The sequence below is a fragment of the Anopheles funestus genome, chromosome X (assembly GCF_943734845.2).
Source record: "Anopheles funestus chromosome X, idAnoFuneDA-416_04, whole genome shotgun sequence".
Lineage (NCBI taxonomy): Eukaryota > Metazoa > Arthropoda > Insecta > Diptera > Culicidae > Anopheles > Anopheles funestus.
This window is the reverse complement of record NC_064597.1, coordinates 15,756,113-15,776,611: the sequence shown is the minus strand read 5'-3', so window position 1 is coordinate 15,776,611 and position 20,499 is coordinate 15,756,113. Positions and strand designations below refer to the sequence as shown.

The following is a 20,499-nucleotide window of genomic DNA, read 5'->3' as shown; positions in this document are numbered from 1 at the left end:
TACTTTCTTTCTTCAATATTAGTTGGTTGTAATTAGTCTAAATTAATTAAAAAAAAAAGATGTTTGGTTCGTTTTTTGAGCTCGGAGCATTTTTCTTTGTTGTTGCTCCGAGTGTGGCATAATGCAGCAAAAAGGGGATCTGTCTGGTTTATTTTTGTTTGTTTTGTTTTTTTTTATACATATAATTCATGTTTTGCTTATTAATTCACACATCGAGTCCCTTTCTTCACATTTCGTTTTGTTATTTTTGTTGTTAATATTTTCTTCTGCCTTTTCTCGGTCGTGCCTTAGAGCATGTTCTGTTGCTCGCTCCCATTTCTCAATTAGTTGTTTCGTGTTTTCTTGTTGTTTAGTCTTAAAAGTTTTTGCTTTTTTTTGTTAATTTGCAAAAACAAAATAATCCTTTCATTTTGATGTGCGCAACACCGCGTTGCACTTCCATTTTCTGCTTCTGGACGAAATCGGGAAGGTTAATCACAATCGTAATAGATTGCTAGGATTCACGTTTTCGTTCTCTGCTAGTGAGTTGCGTTCAATTTCTTCCATTCGATTTCGCTCCGCCGTTGCTCATGCATTCGATTCTTCTCCCCACAAACAGTAAATGCACCAAGGTATTTTATATACCATTAAAAAGGTAGATAATAACTAACCCCCGTGTTGCGGTGGTGCTTAACACCCACAATAGTCGCTTTAAAAAAAAAAACAAAAACAAAATGGAAGCTACCATCGTGTGCGACACCGTTTCATTTCTGTGCGCTTTTGGAGCGCTTTTGTTCGGTGCGCATTTTTTAGTGGTGGTAGCAGTATGCCGTCTACTCTCATCCTTTCAGCACATTTTCACTCTTTAGGAACTCATCGGTAAGGTCCAGTCCGTTGCGCGGTACGGGACTGTGGGCGAACGGGTGACAATCATCGTTCGCTTGCTGCTGCGCCTGATGTTCGCGCATTGCCGCCCGCAGATGTTCACCCGTTGGATCGAACTGGCTGCAGTTTTCGTTGGCCGTACGGGCATCCTCGTTGCAGCTGCGACCAGATACGAGCGCATGCGGATTATGGTGCCCTAGCATACCTCCGAGCGGTACACCGACCGGTCCACCCGGACCCCCGGCCCCACCGACTCCATTGCCACCGCCCGTACCTCCTCCACCTCCACCGCCCCCGCCACCAGCACCACTGCCAATGCCAGCGTTCGATGAGACGACGGCTTGGGCCTGGGACACTGCCAAACGTAGGGCGGCTTCCGCCTGTGAGCGCAGGATCGCTTCCGCCTGCTGGATTCGTATCGCCGTCTCCGAGGTAGCGGGACAGTGGTTCTGACCGATCGACGACTCTGTAGACGCCACGGGATATTTTTGACGGTTAGCTAGTGTGTATTTGGTGTCGTTAAAATTAAGCATATTACTTTTCTTCTTCAACGGACCAAGGTTCGCGTTACCGTGCAGCTCGCCGTGCATCGTGTTGCTCTTAAACGTCTGTCCGATGCGCATCGCGGTCGCGAGATTGACCACCGCCGCCTGCACCGCCGACGGTGTACCCTCGTTCAGCATCAGATCCGGCTCGAACTTCGGCTCCTGTATCATCATCATGCGCGAAAATTGACTATTATTGTTATCGAGCGCACTGCCACCGGCGCAGATACCGCCCACCCCATTCGTACCACCGTTCGTACCACCGATCGTACCCCCATTACCGCCGCCTACCCCGCCACCGGTACCTCCGTTGGTGCCCCCGCTACCACCGAAGGGTAAACCGTGCGGGTTGGGCATACGGTGATTATCGAACACCGAACCCGTCGCCACACCACCACCGCTACCACCTGCACCGCCTCCGCCACCATTATTGCCGCTGCCTACGCCGACACCTGCACCGGTAACGGCGCCACCACCACCGCTAGCGCCCGTACTTTCGCCATTCTTTTCCGATCCCATCGTGGACGAATTTTCCGAATAGTTTAGTGGCGAGATGCTGTTGTGCGTAAGCTCCTTCACCGTCACCATCGAGCCGGTTAAACCCGGTACACCGCCCATACCGACCATACTACTACCACCGCCGGCCGATTCCTTCTCGCGCTGCTCCACCACCGCTTTCGTGAACATGTACTGGGCGGCAAACTGATGCTTCGGGTCCATCTTCATGTGTTCGATGTGCGTGATTAAACCTACAACGGGAAAACCGGGAATGTGTTAAGGAAGGAAAATGGAAAAATATTTTCAAATAAAACTGCATTCGCACACAGTGAAGAATTCATGAATTAAAAAATTCGAATCCAATGTAAAAGTTAATATTTTTTTTTAATCTTCACGAAAAAAGGCACGTTAATGAAGGCGTTAGTAATATTTGGCAAAAAAAAATCCGATTAAAATGCTACTACTACCAAGATCTGTGCCCGTGGCGGCTCCATGCCGGCTTGCGCACGAGCACTTCTGCGCACACCACGGTGCCCTCCTACGAACGATTGATTTGAAGTATTCATTCTTCAAATAAAGTGATAGCACTTAATCGGAATAGTTTTTATGTTTAATTCTATTTGTTTTGTAATCCTGACACATTTTCATTCGAAATCCAAATCAAGTACAAGATTATAGTATCTTCTTTTTAGAATATTATTAAATTGTTGACTTTTGATAGTTTCCTCGTAACCTAACGATGTTTTTTAGAGTGCACCATAAATGAACTATACCAGAGTTCTGTTGTTTTTTTTTTTTTTGCTCGGTTAGAACGGCCTGGCCGTATCAAGACTTATTTTACCACGTGGCAGGATAGTCAGTCCATGCTACGGGGGGACGGTCCGGATGGGATTTGAACCCGGTCCCTGCCGTGTGGACGGGCGCCGTTTTTCACATGCACCACCGGGCCGCCCCAGAGTTCTGTTGTATCTCAGGAAAAATCGGGTGGTAGAATTCAATCTGGTAAGCCAGTTACGGCAGAAATATTGATGACCTTGCAGGTCGTTAGAAGAAATTGATATGTATATCTCTCACCCAGCGGGGGTTTTTTTCGGAGAAACGAGCACAGTAACGTACCAGATTCATGCGTAAATACGGCCTGACACACCGAGCATGGCCACATCTGAAGATTCGAACGGAACGTCGGTGTGCGTGGATGTGTTAGCAGATGCTTTCGCAGGCAACCCTCATTGACGTAATGCTTCCCGCACATCGGACAGGGATGGTTTGCGACGCGCCGCTTCACTGTGAAAAACGGAAGGCAATGTGTTCATAACACACTCAGAAGCTGCGGTTATCTTCTCAACCCATACCTGCCACCTCCTTGTGCGTGTACTTGATGTGTTCGTTCAGTGCTTCGACGCCAAGAAAGATTTTACTGCACACGTTACAGGTGACGCTGTTCGAGTTGCTGATCAGGGCGGCATGCTGCTGCAACACACCGAGATGCAGCTGAAGCTCCTAGTGTACCAGAGAATGCAACAAAAAAACCCACAAGGACACGATTAGTATTTCTTCTCCGTCTCTTGGAAACCATCATCTTACCTTCGAAGTGTGAGTCCGCAGGCTGGACTCGGTCGCAAAACCCTTGCCGCACAAGTTGCAGTGAAATGGGCGACTTTTGGCGCGCTCGACCTGCGCATCGTGGTTGCGCAGATGCTGTTGCAAGTTAGAAAGCTGAATAAAAGCACGACCACAGTCCGGCAGATGGCACTTGTACGGACGTTCGCCTATGAAACCCAGGGATGGTGGGGGGATGGATGGCATTAGTGCACAAAAGAGAAAAAGATACTGTTAGAGGTGCAGATATGATTGAGGGTCGATCATTAAACAGATAGCTTTAACAGGGTACCACTCGCGACAGAAAACAACACCGTCCAGTATCTGCTGCTGCTCTGTTGGTGTTGCTTTCGGTAACGGAGTGTTGGGTGTGGTTGATACACTTAAAATTAATCGTATTACTGGTTCACCAAAACCGCGCTAACACACTATAGAATGCCATTTCGTAGTTTGTTTTGCGGTGTGAGCGACTGAAGAGTGTTCAGAACTCTCTGTACAAAAAAATGGTAAATGTCCGTTCTTTTTGAAATCCGAAAAGGTGAATCGTTGGCCTTATACACCTAGGATAACCTCACCTGTCTGGTGACCCTCGTCTCTGGGAAGCCGTGGGCAATTGGGCACCACTAATCACCACACATACTTACGCGCTTTCTATCTTCTGCTCTCTTGCAAATGGGCGTCCCAACCTTACCCTTCGGCATCGGCCCATACTAACCTACCCCCGGGGCAGCTGGGATATCGTGCTAGTTGCGACGGTTGTGTTGGCACACAATCCAACACACACACACACGCTTCCACTCACACTCACATTGAGGAATTCGGAGACACTTCTTGTTTGGCAGAGCTCGCGGGACGTAGTCTGGCGCGCAATCCACGCTTTGCCGGTGGCCAATGTCTAGCCGTCGCTTATCGCGACGCAGCAAAACACGTTACCGGTGTGCAGACGGGTGTGCTGCTGCACATGGGAAAGCTGCTTAAACTTCCGATCACAGTAGGAACATTTGTAGGGCTTCTCGCCCGTGTGCACGCGGATGTGCTGCACCAGCTGATGGTTGGAGGAGAAGCTCTTCAAGCATTGCTGGCACTGGTGCGGCTTGTTCTCCGGTGCCGCTAGCTGCGGCAGCAGGTTCTGCACGGATAGGATGTCACCGGTACAGTTGAGCTCGGCCGCCGCCCCTGGCACGGCGCACAGATCTCGTACGTGCTGTATCTGCATCCTAACTCTAACCGTTATCCGTTGTTATGTGTCCGTATATATGCGTCCCGCGGTTACAGCAAAAGGATAAAAACGGAAGAGAGAGAGAGAGAAACAGAGAGAGCGAGAGAGAAAGAGAAAGAGAAGAAAAAAGGAGCAGCAAGCAGGCGCAAACTCCCGGCTAATTAAACTGGTTCGACTTGACACGTTGCGGTTTTATAGAGACATTATAATTCATCATGTATTTAAAAAAAACAAACGGACGAAAGGCATTATATATGATTAATCAAGAAGAAGAGAGAGAGAGGGACAAGGCGAGATTTCGTACGAGAAGTGGAGATATTGTGGATCGCAAATCAGGGAATGCGATCACCGCTGGGCTGGGTTGGTGGTGAGATGTTATTTGTTTTTTTTCTCGCTGATAATTCTCAACATTCTCCATCTCCCTCTCGCCTTGTACTAGTCGTTCCGGAAATCGTAAGCAATCAAACACAACCGTTTGGAGCATCCTTGAAACATCATTTCCTGCACAGATCAAGCAATCGACGACAAAAACTGTTTTCATTTTTTTTTCTCTCTTCGTCGTGTGGGTCGCCCTTTTCTTTTCTTGCGTGCTTTATTCATGTAGAAAGACAATGAAAAACTAAGCAACCTTTTTTGTTTACTATTTTAGTTTATCAAACAACCATGCTTCCCTCCCCCCACCCTCTTTATCCGCGGCGTCTTTTGCTTCTTTTTTTAATTCTTTCTTTTAGCAACAACCAATACATATATACATGCAACACCGGAGAAAAATGTCATAAAACAGCCCGTGGAGAAGAGAAATGGAGAATCGAACCCAAACAAATGCTTACGAAAGATCACAAGGATCTGCCCCCTTATCGCACACGACTACGGAAGCGGTTCGTACGATCGCACGTTCGCTGGCCAATTAAAAGCGCAGCAATGCTAACATTTAGCTGATTTCCGTGTTTATTGTAAATACTTGGCGTGGCTTCAAAAGCAATTTGCCGTATATGGAATGTGATGTTATTTGGTTTTACAAGAGCAACGATCGTTTAGATGTTAGAATAAACGATTTCCTACCCAAAAAATAAAAACACTCCAGTCTTGGTGGTGATCTGGTTGGGTTCGAAAGAAAAATATTTTCTTTTCCATAATATTCGCATTCAGTTAACATTTCCCCGCGGTGGGGCGTGAGGCATTGTATGAAACCACATCTGTTACACTTTAACGCTTCCCCACAAATAGCTATCCTTGTAACGAGGAGCACCAAATACCAAAAACCATAGTTCCATCCCACTATCTACGGCGTTGTCCGTGATTTGTTTAAAAACGGTTAATTGAGCCCGCCGAAGCGCGTTCGTTGTTTAATAATAGTGCGCGCTTTTGCAGCAAACTATCAAAGCCATCCCATCTCCTCCAACCCTTCTATTTACTCCTTTTTTGCCTTTCAAGGCAAAAGCAGGGACGGTGTTGTACAGGGAAATCGTATAGTTTTTCCCATCTATCCACCCCCGTACTGTTCCCGTTGCAGCAGTGAAAAGTGCTTCAGAAACACGCACACATACACACGCGCACGCACTCACACACCGGGAGTGCGCCGATGCCGGATGCGTTCTTAGGCCACCCACAACCCACGCACACACCCTCATACCTCAATTTCCCTACCTTTTCCCCTCGTAGACGGGTGGGAAGGGGGGCTCATCCTTATACGAGGGTCGGGAGTTGCTATTAAACAACTAACCGCTTCGTATTGTGCATCGCGCGCGCGTGTAATGCGGGCAACTTTCTTGGATGGGCTCACTTTGCTCGGCCCTCCTCCTTACCCCGTTTGCCGGGCCCTGCCCTATACTGCCCCATCCCAGGGTGGAAAATGGATTTTCCCACACACAAGTACACGCATCAACCTACCAAAAGCCAATTATATTGGAACCAAACTTTTGCGCTAAGCGATTAAAGTATTGTAAGAAACAAAATCATTTAAACACTTCCATTTTCTTTTGGAGTTTGTTTTTTTTGTTCGCTTTTTGCAACTCTGTCGGACTAGTCCGTAACAGATAAAGAAATCATGTCATATTTTCCATAATGTGATGTGTTTTTTTATGTTGGGTTTGTTCTTTTCTTTTCTGTTCTTCTGTTTCTTCTTCCGCTTTTGTCGATCGTTTTCTTCGTCTTCTTTTTCTTCTGCTGTTTGATTTTTTAATACTGTTTTCTCTCATTTTGTTGTTGTTGTTGTCTTTCTTGTTGCTGCTAGTTTGTTGTTTGTCTTATTTTTTTGCTGATGTTTTTTTTAAATTGGTTTTGCTTGTTGTTGGTTGTTGTTGTTGTTGTTGTTGATGTGGTTTCCTCACCTCGACAGCGTTCGATTGCTTCTTTGGTCGTTTGAAACTTTTGCAAAACGGCAATACTAATCATGACCCGCCCCGGGGCCACCAGTTTCCTCATCAAGTTTGCTCGACGGCTTTGAAACACAAAAAACATATCCTGTTGTGCGCTGGAACGGAACCAGGGACGTGCTACACTACCTCTGTGAGATTTGAGACTTTAAAATGGATTCAATCGAGAACATGGCTTTATGGCTTTTTGGCTTTTCTTTTGCTCTTTTTCCTCTTCTTTTTCTTCTCTTTTCTTCTTCTTCAATTTCGTCTGCTTCGGGATTCTTTTTCTTCTTTTACTTTACGTTTCTTTTTTTCTCTTTTGTTTAGCGCTCGTTTCGTTCGTCTTGTGTGCGGTGCGACGCTGCAGTGCCTGCCGTTTGGTTTGTTTTTTTTTTTTGTGGGAATTTAGTTTTCGAAACAATTTTTGGTTTTAATAGTTTAACATGTAAGTTGTATGCATTTTACTAACGATTCGTTTTTGAGCGGCCAATTGCATTGAATAAGATACGTGCTTCCTATCTGTTCAAGCTGTTCCCATCCGTCATTCGAAGGCGAATCCGAACGACCTCAGCAGTGAGAAGGGCTTGGAGTGTGGCTGTTTTTGGGGTTGTATTTTTTGGTACTTCTTAACTTTTTCAAAACAACTTTTTGAATAATTTTATTTTAAAATTGTACTAACATGGTTTACAAGTTTTAAACAACCTTCCAATCATTACTACGTGTTTAGATTTGTTTTGAATGTTCCAAATAGTAAAGTTTAGCTGTGGTGTACGATTGTTTAATGCATTTACCCCTTAAAAATTTGTTGACCCCTAACTGACCACCCTCTTCTTCTCCCTTCTTCTCCTGGACTAGGCCCCGCATACGCTTCTGAAGAGCAGATGGAAAGCCGATACGACAGCCTCACGACACACGGACGCACCGCACACACACACGCACACGCACAGCACGCCCGGTCACAGTAACGCACACGGTAACGCGACCACCGCAAGATAGTGATATTTGAGGCAAGGAAAAAAAACCGCGATTTTTCACAAACAACACACACACGCAAAAAAAGTACACAACACACACACAGAGAGAGAGACACACAGTACACAACAGGCGCACCAGAGCAGCAGTAGCAGCAGCAGCAGCAGCAACAGCAGTAGAAGACGACAACGCGTTGTTCTTCCGCACGGAGTTAGCGAAGAAATGAAGCGACAACGTCTTTGGCTATGTTTTGTGTGTTGCTGCTACTTGCAGCAATCCCCACCGCCACCCGCATATCCCACCGGCAAGGGTCATGCGCTTGCCCTATAGCGTGCATGTGCGCACGTGTGTGTGTGTACGGTGGGAGCACTATGGTGTGTATGCTCCTTGCGGGCTAGCATAAACTATCTTCGGCCTCGGACAACGTCGTCGTCGTCGTGGTTGCGATCGTTTATTACCTTCCTTAGCAAACCCCCCCCCCCCCCCCCACCCCCTTTCCTTTCCCTTTCACCCTTTCCATCCCACCCCTACTTGTAACACAGGACCATGCGTTTCACCACCATCCCCGCGTCCCCCGTAGATGATGGTGTGAAAAGAAATTCATACATATGACGAAAGTTGTTTAATAATTGCATCACAGAACAGCGCCTGGCCTTAGAACATCGAGCTGTTGGTGACAATCAGGGTGCTAGAATGTGATGCGAAACCGAACCACATCGAAGTAAAATCCCCCTTACTGAGGATCCTTAAGAAATCCACCCCCTTGCTTTCTCTCATTACTTTCCGTTTTCCATCACAAATACATTGTGCGCAATCTAGTTTCATGAAGTTTTTTGGAACGCAAAAAAGCCGGGTCCCTTCGCCGCAGGCGTACGATTTACTTTTCTAAAATTATCTCCATCCATTTGCCGGCGCCATCTATTTCGCATGAGAAGAGAAAAAAAATACACCCCTGAAGAGTGCAGCGCGGTTGCAGCACGAAACCCGATCATTATACTCTTGTTTTAAAAAAATGCAATTAAAAAACAAACAAAACAACACACACACATGTACGGGTTTTAAAGTGCTTTCTAACTGCAACCATATTGCGATCGGGGTTGTGGCGATTGTAGCGTACAGGCCAAATGCTAGATGTCTGGCTTCGCTCCGTACGACCCTTTGTTTGTACCACATTGGCCCCAGCTTGTATAATACGCATTATTCTATACATAGTGTATGCCCTCTTTCTTCGCTTCGTTGTGAAGCAGGATCGATGCAGGTCCGATTCCAGCCTTATGCTACGGGAAAGCAAAATTACTCCCGCCCACCAATATACCCCCGGGGGGAAATTTCATCCCATAAGGGTCTGGAGGGTTTTAGGGGGTTGCGAATAAGAGTAACAGGAGGAAAGGTAATGGAACAACGAGTGTCACCGTTGTTTTTTCGTGACTTTTGGAAAGATTGCTGCTTGCAATTACTGCTTCGTCTCAATGACATCTTCCTCATTTTCCTATCGTTTCCAGCTTCTTTTCGGCGCTAGTCGCTAGAAGGGATGGGTGCTCCACGAAGAAGGGTTGGAGCGTACATTCGCATTTGCACTTTGGTATGTACTTTCGTTCATTTGTCTTGTCGTGTGCCCGATTAAATTTCTATCCAGTCGTATATGTGTCTATGTGAGTGCGCTTCGTTGCGTCGTTAAATCACAGAATCTATTGTCCGTCGTGTGGCAATGATGCACGCCGCACAAGAAAGTGCATTCGTTTCGCACGCATATATATATGCACATATGTGCATACACTCGCACACACCCACCGCACATCAAGTTGTGGTGAGTTTTACTTTAATTGTACACACCAAAGCGAAATGATGGTGGGAGTATAGCTTCACCAGAATTCTCCTCCCTATACATGGAGGAAAGGAAGCGCAGGGGTGAAGAAGCTCCAAGATGCATATAGCGTTACAATTGCATCTGAAGTGCGTCGCCGCACCGTCGTGATTGGAGCAACCCTTAACCCCCAATATGTGTGCGTCTTCCGAGGTCGTTCATGGGTGCAGCAAGACATGTTTGGCTGCTCCCTGTGCATGATCGACAAGCGTAAAACTTTCGGTTTTCCGTGCTAAAATGGGATGCAAGATAGCAGTAAAGGTGTATAGAAAAGGAGAAAACGTGCATACTAACCTTTCGTCCGTCGGCTTCCGCACCTCACTACCACCTTACCAGCAGCCTAAAGTGCAATTGCAGTTGCGCCCGCCGTCAGCCACGATGCGTATGTGTGTGTCTTTATATATATGTACGTTGCTTCTTTTCTTTAAGCTTTGCTTGTTTGATTGCAGACACGCAGTATTGTGTTGAAAGGTGAATTAGGGTTGAATAGGGGTAACTGAGTCTGACTGAGGAACCGTGCCTGATTGTCCTGTCTTGGCACTTTATGGACAATGGCTACCACCGCTAGTAGTCGTTTTCTCACACTGTTATCAACACACACAACACCCAAAACCCACACACTCTGGTGCTAGTAATCTTCTTTCTTTCCGCACCGAACGGGGTTTGCCTTTCACAGTGCGGTTTTGATATTTGTTTTTATTATTGAAACACAAACAATAGCGATAGCATTACACACGCGCACATAAAGCTACCGTATCCGATTTTCCGCGTGTGTGTGTGTGCACATGTGTACACACGCACGATAAGATGAGGTAAAGAAAAACCGTTCACGACCGCACTAAACGCGTGAAATAAAATGATTGTTGTACGATAGTTTTAATCAAACGCCTTGCGGTAAGGAAGAATCCATACACAAACGCACGCAGCAACACAAGAGAGCAGGAAGGAAAACAATATGCTCACGAAACGTGGTTGACAGGATGCGACCGCTTACGTCAAAGTGCGAACGATCTATTGTTCCGATTGTTGAAAAAAAAGTGTAAAAATATTAATTAATAAAAAACACACACTCACACACCCACGCGTAACTTTTTCGATCGCACACAATCAGTATGTATGCGTGTATGTGTATTTTGATAGATAATCACATTTTACGGTTTCGTTAGCTCCGTTTCACTCTTTCACACACGAAACAAACAAGCACTTGTAAATTACAATTAATTTTACGATTTTTTTTCTTTTTACTAATTTGAATGTTTTTGTTTGTATTCTTCTCTGTCTAATGTTGCTGTCTCGCGTTCGGTCGCTAGTTTTGTTTAATTGTTCTGTGCTGTGTTGCCTGGTTTTGCTTGGCTGGCTGTGGCAAGGTTCTGTTTTTATTGTTTTTGGCGTTGTTATTGTTGGTGCTCCTGGTGTCTGGCGGCACTGTAAATGACATTCCCAGGCAGAAAATAAAAACCGCTAGTGAAGATCCGCTCACACAACCGTGCTACTGTCCGTGGTCGTAAAGTGATCGATGCGCAAACGCATATTTAGTACTAACGACACACATACACATACACACATATAAGGCAATAAAAAACGCCGCTTCGTTAGGTATCCGTTGACAGATGCGGTCGGCACGAACTGTGACAGCACAGGGTGCTCCGCGATTTGGAGCACAACGGAACGTTTTATTTTCATTTTTCTAGCTTGAATTCTGCAGGAGAAATAAAATAAATACTAGGAGCAATCGTTTCCTCCTCCTAAAATTGTCCATGCAATTAAGCCTGTAGTACATGATAGTAATGCGCGATTAGTATCTATTTCTGCATCTTTAATCATCAATTAATGTTGTTTTTTACTAAACAAAAAATACTTCTATTATATCATCGAACGAGTTCCTTAAACTCTTCAATTTGCTTTGAACTCATCTTATTTCTTTCTTGACTTAGCGACCTCTAAGGTCACGCCGGCCGTTTCTGGCTTAGTAGACTTGTTTTACCACATAGCCAGATAGTCAGTCCTTGCTACGGGGGGGACACGATCCGGATGGGATTTGATACCCCGTCCCATTTGTAGAATGCACTACGCCAAGGCATTATGTACACTTGCACCATGTGGTAGCAATTTAAATGGGTCCATTAGCGCACAAAGAGTGACAATTCCACACATGGCGAATGTTAAATTCATTGCCAACGACATCACAGTGTTTTCGACATGTGTCCAATTCCTGGTGGGATATTGATGCTGGACTACGGTTGGAATACGATTTCGAATCACACGTGGAAGCACTGAGGGTCTTAAAATAACCTCAAAACCACATCCATGCAGGCCTGTAACCGATCCTGCCATGTGGTTGTGATCTTGACTTTACGAGCGATCTAACCTAGAAATAGCTACGGCGTAACACATGTCAAGCACGGGAGCTAGAATCACAAACATCTCGCTGCTTTCGACAGGTTGTCGCACGGATCTTGTGTGATATAGATACTGCAATAAGGTTAGTAGTTGAACTTGAAGCTTCCGGTGTGAGGCAACCAATCAATAACCACCTGTATCTTAACTGTTGTTTCTCGTTGTTTTGTACCCACAATAAGCGAATGTTATAAATTCACCAACACAAGTTAGGAAACATGTAGACGACATTTTGAAACAAATTATTAAACCAAAACACTACATACAGGGGAGGTGTTTTCTTTTCTTCTCTATTTGTTTGAAATCATTTAATGATACGGCATTCAATTTTACAGTACATGTACAATTTTTGGAATTTTCTGCTGGTTTGCTTTGTTTTTTTTTCTCTACTCCTAGTTTGTTGTTTGCTGAGTTACATATTGCAGGATTTCTTCTATGTTTGTTTGTGTGTGTGTTTTTTTTTGTTGATGTCTTGTTTCGCTAGAATCCGCCACGATTCGGTAGCATCTTCTCGAGAGTGAGCCAGACTACAGGAGGCATTTAATTATTAGTTTCTTTTTTTTGCTTGTATCAGTGTTCAGTATATGTGTATTTTCTTTCTTTTTTAAATAAGCCAATCTATCACGTAACGTAATATAGTGTTTTTGTGTATGTGTGTTTGTTTTTTTTTTCTTTTCGTATGTGTGTAAAGCTAGAGGAATGTACTGTTTTGACGTAAAGTGCTCATATACGATTTTCAACTACCGTTCCGCCATATTACTTTCTTGCTTTACTTAGACGGATAAATTGAAACGAAACAAACAATAGTACTTATTTTCCATTTTCATAAGTCAGCAAACGAAAACCGCAAAAATTTATACGATATTATCTCACAAGCGTTCCTCTTTGGGATAGCACACACCTACGATGTTTTTTTTGTTATGTCTTCGTTTTGTTGCAGTAATAACCTTCTTCTCTTTTCTCCGTTTCTTTGCTTTTGACTGGTTTTTATGGTCGTTTTTTCTTGCTCAGACTCAGATTTTAAATGGCAATTGCAGTGTGTTTGCTCCTACACTTTACTGATTAGTTCGCCAATTTGCACCATACATATAGTTTTCTTTTACTTGTCCAATTACTCTGAATAATCCTACATAATGTTCTTTGCAATTACTTCTGGCATAAAGTGTACTTTTTTTTGGTATGCGTGTTGAGTGCTGCCTTATGTTTTGTGTATGTGTTTGGTTTGTTCTTCGCTTTTTCGTCTCACATCTGTGTTATTCTATGTTTGTGTGTGTGTTTCACTTGAGTTAGCTGCTTGTTTTGTTGTTTTTAATCATTCATTTCTTTGATTTGCTTTATCTAGCATTGATTTCTCTCTAACTTGTTTCAACTCTTTTCCATTAGATTAGTGGTTTCGCCAGCATCCAATTTGCTTGGCGTTTTGGGAGGGGGAGGGGGCCATTTTGTTTTTGTTACTTGTTTGCTTTGTTCTACTAAATCTTTGTCGTGACTTTTGTTTTGTTTTGTCTTTGCTTTAGTTTTGTTTGTTGGTTTTTTTTCTCTAGTTAATTTATAAATTAAATAAGGGAATTGATTTAAGTTGTTTTTTTTTCTTTGCTTTAGTTGAGAACGTGTTGCTGATAGTTGTGCTCCAGCGGACCGTCGCCGGAAACGAACGCACTATCGTAGCCCAGGTTCTCGTCGGACGAATCGTCCTTCAGGTGCTCTAGTATAACATTGTCACTACTGCTGCTTCGACCCTTCATCGACTCATCTTTCCATTTATCCATCGAGCGTCGCCGTGCGTTCATGAAAAAGTTCCCGACCGTTGTGGGCTCCAGTCCCAGCTGACGAGCGATAGTAACTTGCATCTCCTTTGAAGGCCGCTTAGTTTCCTGCAATTGCAAATCAAGCAGCTGATCATTCTACCTGCAGGACACGCCATGTATTGCTCACCCGTTCAAAAATATATCAGTGAATTTAAAACAAAAATTGAAAATAAAACCAAAACGAAACAACCAATCAAAATAAAATTCTCAAGCAAGGGTGGAACAAAAGGATAAATAACCACAATATAAATCACTTTCTTTCATATCGTTCCTCTTGGGTGAAACATGGATGTGTGTGACAGCGACATCGTCATACTGGGAACGATTGACTGGGTCGGTAAATTATCGAAAGTGATCTATTCGGTGTTTAACGCAAGAATCAAAAGGTATAAAATTATAACCTCCTTCGACGTCCTATGCCTAATTCGTGCATTCGGTTCAGGCGCCTGAATATATGCAATGCCTGTTACATATTTTCAGGAGCTGCGAGCTCATGACACAACTCAGCAGAAGAACACCATCTGTAGTTCTATGCACTTATTCCAGTTGAAATAAAAATTTAGAAAACTAAATTAAAACAATTACAAAAATATACACACACACACACTGAACTCTACAACACCGACAGAATATCGCATACTTTGAAAATTGCCTGAAGGGTCCTTCTCTGCAGATCTGTAAAGACTAGTCGAGGTTTTTTCGTGTGTCCCATCATGACGTGGTTTTCGGGTTCCTCTGGCTTCTTAGAGTTAACTGTTAGTGTGGATTAGTTTAAAGATTAAAAAAACCCCAAACAATCCAACCATTTCGCAGCAACCGGAAGTAGTAGTAGTAGTAGTGGTAGTAGTAGTAGTATCAGTAGTAGTTGTACGTGGCAAGCGTAGAAAATAAATATGAGTGAAGAAAGATGGTTAATAGATCATGATTAGAATGTGTGGCGCGATAACAGAGGAGCATGGAAGAGATCGTGATCAAGGATGGAGCTAGGAAACAGGTGTAAAACTACTTGAAAATGGCTCTACTAGAGGACATCGATGAATAGAAGGTACGTGAAAAAGAACAATAACCTGGTTTCGCCGATTGAGTTGCTTGAAATGAGAAGAGAAGAAAATGCACATACAGACATTATCCATCGTTCTTTCGGAACCCGGCTCATCCGGGGTTAGGCATACAACAAAACGAACAACAACGAAAGTAGATAAACGACTAGCAGGAACGGCAAGCGGCAAAAACAAACTAATTCACATCATTACAATAAAACAAAAACTAGCGTAATAATGTGTAAAAAAGCGGAAAACGAAAATAAACAAATAAAAACAGCTCGTTCAGAGTGCAAAGATGGCGCACAATCAGTAATCGTGAACGTTACTACTAAGTGTTAGTATAAAAAAAACTGTGATAACAGCAGTGGAACGGCAGAAAGAAAAAAGGGGGAAAAACAGAGAAACAATAAATAAAAACCGAAAACTGAAACTTTGTTTATCACATTGGAGCATTGGTTTACTGAGATGCTGATGCTGCTTACAAAGGTAGAAATTAAATTATAAAATAAAGCTAAACAATAAATATCACATATACTACAGGTACAGGTGTAGTAACACAAGATAAAAGAGTGTGCAGTCGATAGATAGTACGCGTGTTTTTGCTGGCAATGTGTAGATTAATGAGCACCCGTGGATGTGTGTGTGTGTGTGTGAGGTTGTTTGTTGCTTTACTGTAGATAGAAATCTACATGCATACATACACACACACAGACGCACACACCCATACACGCGTGCGCACAGAAACACACATGTTTACGTAGATGGATGCACACTCGCACATACATACATACACACACACACGGGTATAGGCAATGGTACCTGCGAGCCTGAGTGCGGACATTCGCTGATATTCCGGTTCCTGTATCCATTTGTACATCCGGCGGAACGTTTCGCGGCCCGACTTCAGCTTCGACCACGGTTTCGGGTTCCGGAGCAGATCGGACAGTGTGCCTTGTGATCGGCACAGCACCCGTTGAGCGAAGATCGCCTGCGGAATGCTGTAGCGCTTCAGCTCGGAGCTGATCCGGTGCGCCAGCTCCTTCGTGTTGATCTCCTCGATGTCACCGTTTATGCAGCCGACGTCCCCGAGCGACACGCAAGACCCGCTCTTCCCGCCTAGTCCCTGCCCGTTACCGCCCCCATTGGTCAGTTGTTGATTGCACGATTCCTCCAGCTTTTTCTCCTCCAGCTTCACGTGGTCCAGCTCCGACTCCTCGTACACGTCGTCGATAACAATCTCTTTACACAGGTTAAGGTCGCTTATGTTGGTTTTTGAACTGAAAGACTTGTTAAGAAACACCGACTGGTGGTGTTCCTTGCCTGTCAGGATGCCTCCCATACCGTTCCCGGCACCACTACCACCTCCACTACCGCCTCCTCCGCCTCCTCCACCGCCACTACTATCACCTCCGCCGGGACCGGAACCGTTGGTGCCGTGTAGCACATCCGACCCGTTCGGGTGTTCCAGGTATTGCACTGTGCCGCTAAACTGTTCCCCATCGTCCTTCTGGTGCCGCACGACCAGTTCCGCACCCTTCCCCGACCCAAGGAACCGATCGTCGACCGTTCCGAGGCTGGGCGGTAGCGGTGAGGCACGAACCAAAATGCACGGATCTCCCCCACTACCAACATTACCGCCGCCACCACCGCCGCCTCCGCCCCCGCCACCCTTCCCACCATCGTCCGCGAGTGTGTCCTTTTCGCTGGCGGACAGATGATCCTTGAGCCCATCCTTCAGCCCGCACGTCGCCTTCTCCTGCAGCACGTCCGGATGATGATGGTGATGATGGTGGTGGTGCTGATGGTGATGATGATGCGAATGGACATCGCCCCCGTCCGGCGAGAGTTCCTGTACCGCGCTCAGGTGCACCGGCGAATGGATAACGCCCAGCTTCTCCAGGTTGTAGCACGAGTTGATCTCGATGTTTACCCCGACCGCACCGCTGTTGATGCCCGGGAAGGCCTCGCAGATGTTGCCACCGATCGAGTACGCGAACTTGTCCGACATTGTAGAGATCGGTGGCAGCGGCTGCAGGGGCGTCAGCGTCGCATAGGAGGTGTTCGTGTTGAGGCTGACCGGCGAGTCCCGGTCGTGCATCGGCGAGAGCGTCTGAAAGTCGGACGACATCATCGAGTCGACCGAGCCCGGGTTCTGGCTGCCCAGGCACATGTTGATCTGCTGCATGCTCTCCTGAGGATGGATGATCACCGATAGGGCGTCCTGTTTGTGCTGCTGCACGAGAATCACCTCAATCTCGCCGAGCGACGACTGATCCTGGTGCGGGCTGTGCAGATGGGGGTCATCCTTTTGCGTTAGATGTTTGCTGATTGCCTGTGTGTGTTGCTGCTGCTGTTGCTGCTGTTTCGACTTGGAATTCTGGGGAAAAAAGTTTCCACTACTGATAACACAAGGACGATCGTTATTGCATTGCTCCATCGTGTACTGTGTCAACGTTCTGAGACGAATGTTGATGGGAGGGGGGGATGGAGGGTCAATGAGTCGATTTCATGGTTTCGCTGGTGGAAAGGGAATAGTAAAAACCGATCGCGATATTGTTTGATTGATGATAGGGAAAGCGACGGAAAAGCAAGAAAACCCTCACCAGAAAACAGAAACCAGAAAGAAACAATAACAATACACACATACAAAAAAAGAGATAAATAGAGAGAGAGAGAGAGAGAGAGAGAGAGAGAGAGAGAGAGAGAATATTAACAAAACTGCCACACACGGGAACACTTTTAAGGGATTGTTTTTTCTGTTGCTGTTGTTGATATTGTTGTTTTGTTTGATGTTTTGCAACAGCAACACAAAAACAGGACACAAAAAATGTGCTTAAATGACGTACAAAAATAGCTCATCCTAGATCCGGTATTGAAAATATATCCCGACCCCTTTCCTTTCCTCCCCTTCCGGTGATGTACAATTTTTATTCTTCCAAGCCTCCTTTCGTACGCTTCTACCTTGGTAACTTCTTCACTTCCTTCATTTTCTATCCAACACAAGAGTTTTTCACGTCAGTTATTTTACTACTTTCACACGCAAGCACACAGAAACTCACGTACGCATGATTTCCCCTCACTCCCGATTTTCTCATCCTCCTTTCCTCGCTTTCCCACCCTCACTAGCACTTGTTCTCTCGCTCTTTCATGAAAACCACCATAATTCATTCTCTAAATCCAAGCAGGCTGGCAAGCTCCATGACACTTGTTTTTCTATGCTCTTCACTCTTTCAACACGCAGTTTAGGACGCGATGGAAAGAGACGAACAAAGCACTGGACGGGGAAGTAGCGAGCGGAGGCTACTCTTTTGCACCTTCTTCCTTCGCTTCAGAAACAGTGCGTATCTTCCACTTTCCTCTGTTGGCTACCATCGGTCTAAAAAGGACGATGTTCATTAAAATAAAATAGCCCGCTTTTATATAATCCTTCCGTACGTTGGAACGTTTGTGCTTTTTTTGTTGTTGTTGTTACTTTTTGTTATTTTGTCTCGTTGCTTCCTCTCCCAACCGTTTCGCAACAATTTCGTTTTTAATAATTTAACTGCATACGTTTCCCACGTTTCCTACGCTGAGCGAAAGTGCAAGAAACACATTAGTAAGAAACATCTTACTCATAGTTCTTACCATCGCAAATACACGTAATATTTCATTCCTACAACCTTATCCCAATCAGCACTGTATCTCGCTCCTGTTTTCCTTTAAAATCCCAACCAAAGAAAAACTGACACGCGTAGCTCAAGGGGAGCGAAGGGCTTTCGGGTCGGGAGGGGTGGAAACTTTGTTGATCGGAACTTATTTTCGGCAGCAACACAACGGGCCTCAGAAAAAAAAAAACAAAAACTTGAATCTACATGCAGTGGCCGTTTTTTTTGGTTCGTTTTGTGCCCGTACTTTTTCGCAGCCTGCAAATATGCAATCGTTCACTGGGGCCGCTACTGCTGCTGAACTCAGGCAGAATCCTTACCCGAGCCCCAACCGAAAGTAGTCGGAAGAAGCAGCAGCAATAACAAAAAAAAAGAAATTAAATAAAACACGCACATACACTCATACACACGTACATCGACACACACATATACAAACACAAGTGCGGATGAAGAATAGAAGGGAAAATGGCTCTATACCCTACATTCCCGTTCGCCTAGGCTCGGGTTTTATATTATTAAACCTTCCCTTCCGCTCCAACCAACCACGGGAAAAACCAACCTTATACCATTGATGGATGAAGATGAAACGAAGGAGGAGGAGGAGGGGTGGGGAGGGAAACACAAGAAAGCGAAGGCACGTGAGTGAGCGAGAGCAAGACATGGGCAACGCTGAACAAGAGAGCGAGAGTGAAGAAAAAGAGATAAAAAAAAACGATCCAGAAAACCCCCTTTCCAGTCGTACCATTTCCGGATCATACGTACACGCGCGCACACACAAACCTACACAGAAACAAATCTACATAGGCACACACACACGGGCACGCACACACACAGACTGGGATGTGTGCAGTGGTTCGGTGTAGTGAGAAAACTTTTTCACAAACCCAATCCGCAACGCCAACAACAATGCTTATTTCGATTGCAATACAGCGCAAACAGTTCACTGCTTTTCCAAACCAACAATCCTCATCAACACACCACCACCGATTCCGTTCCCCCTAACAAGCGCACACATACACACGCTCCCAAACACACCCCCGCTAGCTCTTCTGCTCTAACCTGCTTTGCTCGTGCATACACACACACACACATACACACTCACGTACGTACACCAGCGCATACGGGGATGCATTAAAATTGCTGTGGGATGAATTTGCGTACGATCTCTTTAATATCAACCTGTACCTGAAGTCATGTTCCATCGAGAAAAGTGCGTTATCGGGCAGCCCGTAGAGTCGTATTTAGTCACAACACTTGTTTTATCAATGCGCGAATGTTTGCAAATAGAGATACACACTCACGCGGCGGAGGGTGCGAGCGTGAAAATTGTGAACCACCGTAAAATGCGCCCCCTCCTGTGTGCGATGTGTGCGTGTACTGTTTAGGAGTAGCTGTCGAAATACGGGATGGACACAACACAAGGTGCATACAGCGAACAGTGGACGGAACCGTTTGACAGCCGAAATGTCAAATTTGCTTTGACGTTTGATGTTTTCGTTTATGTTTTATTTCTGTATTCATATTGCCGGTAGTTAAACAATGGAAGTTTAACCATTGTACCTTTAGAATGGCTAGACGAACATTCATTAGTTGTAATCTAACTGTTTGTTTAAGAGTAAAAACATTGTCTGCAATGTACCAAAACATATATAAAAATCTTGGGTATCGTACACAGCTGCACAGTGGTTT

The 20,499-nt window shown here is 45.0% G+C and overlaps 2 protein-coding genes across 7 annotated transcripts; both read right to left on the bottom strand.

Moving 5' to 3' along the window:
- Nucleotides 1–62: 62 nt before the first annotated feature.
- LOC125764803 (uncharacterized) lies at nt 63–8,520 on the bottom strand. The gene is made up of 6 exons (XM_049429395.1): nt 7,230–8,520; nt 4,440–4,729; nt 3,492–3,676; nt 3,260–3,407; nt 3,024–3,191; nt 63–2,158 (listed from the first exon to the last, which is right to left on the bottom strand). Exons 1-6 carry the CDS (start codon nt 7,271–7,273, stop codon nt 819–821), a joined length of 2,175 nt encoding a protein of 724 aa, XP_049285352.1. The 5' UTR covers nt 7,274–8,520; the 3' UTR covers nt 63–818.
- Nucleotides 8,521–12,760: 4,240 nt separating this feature from the next.
- On the bottom strand, nt 12,761–20,225 carry LOC125764818 (uncharacterized). 6 transcript variants are annotated; one of them, XM_049429429.1, is made up of 5 exons: nt 19,553–20,225; nt 15,986–17,683; nt 15,191–15,211; nt 14,764–14,876; nt 12,761–14,189 (listed from the first exon to the last, which is right to left on the bottom strand). In XM_049429429.1, the coding sequence occupies exons 2-5, from the start codon at nt 17,601–17,603 to the stop codon at nt 13,914–13,916; spliced, it is 2,028 nt and encodes a 675-aa protein (XP_049285386.1). In that variant the 5' UTR covers nt 17,604–17,683; nt 19,553–20,225; the 3' UTR covers nt 12,761–13,913. The 6 variants fall into 6 exon arrangements, with proteins under 6 accessions (XP_049285386.1, XP_049285377.1, XP_049285404.1 ...); XM_049429420.1 differs by having other exon boundaries at nt 19,996–20,225; XM_049429447.1 differs by having other exon boundaries at nt 15,986–17,565; nt 19,996–20,225.
- Between the last annotated feature and the right edge of the window lie 274 nt (nt 20,226–20,499).

What these genes read in the sequence shown, in the direction of transcription:
- LOC125764818 (XM_049429429.1), bottom strand. Translation starts at nt 17,603, where the DNA reads ATGGAGCAATGCAATAACGATCGTCCTTGTGTTATCAGTAGTGGAAAC. An exon ending in GTCCGCACTCAGGCTCGCAG is followed by an intron (nt 15,212 to 15,985) that starts GTACCATTGCCT and finishes TCTCATTTCAAG; the next exon opens with CAACTCAATCGGCGAAACCA. An exon ending in CCCTTCAGGCAATTTTCAAA is followed by an intron (nt 14,190 to 14,763) that starts GTATGCGATATT and finishes TTGCAATTGCAG; the next exon opens with GAAACTAAGCGGCCTTCAAA.
- LOC125764803 (XM_049429395.1), bottom strand. Translation starts at nt 7,273, where the DNA reads ATGTTCTCGATTGAATCCATTTTAAAGTCTCAAATCTCACAGAG. An exon ending in AAGTCTCAAATCTCACAGAG is followed by an intron (nt 4,730 to 7,229) that starts GTAGTGTAGCAC and finishes GATAACGGTTAG; the next exon opens with AGTTAGGATGCAGATACAGC. An exon ending in GCACACCCGTCTGCACACCG is followed by an intron (nt 3,677 to 4,439) that starts GTAACGTGTTTT and finishes TGGGTTTCATAG; the next exon opens with GCGAACGTCCGTACAAGTGC.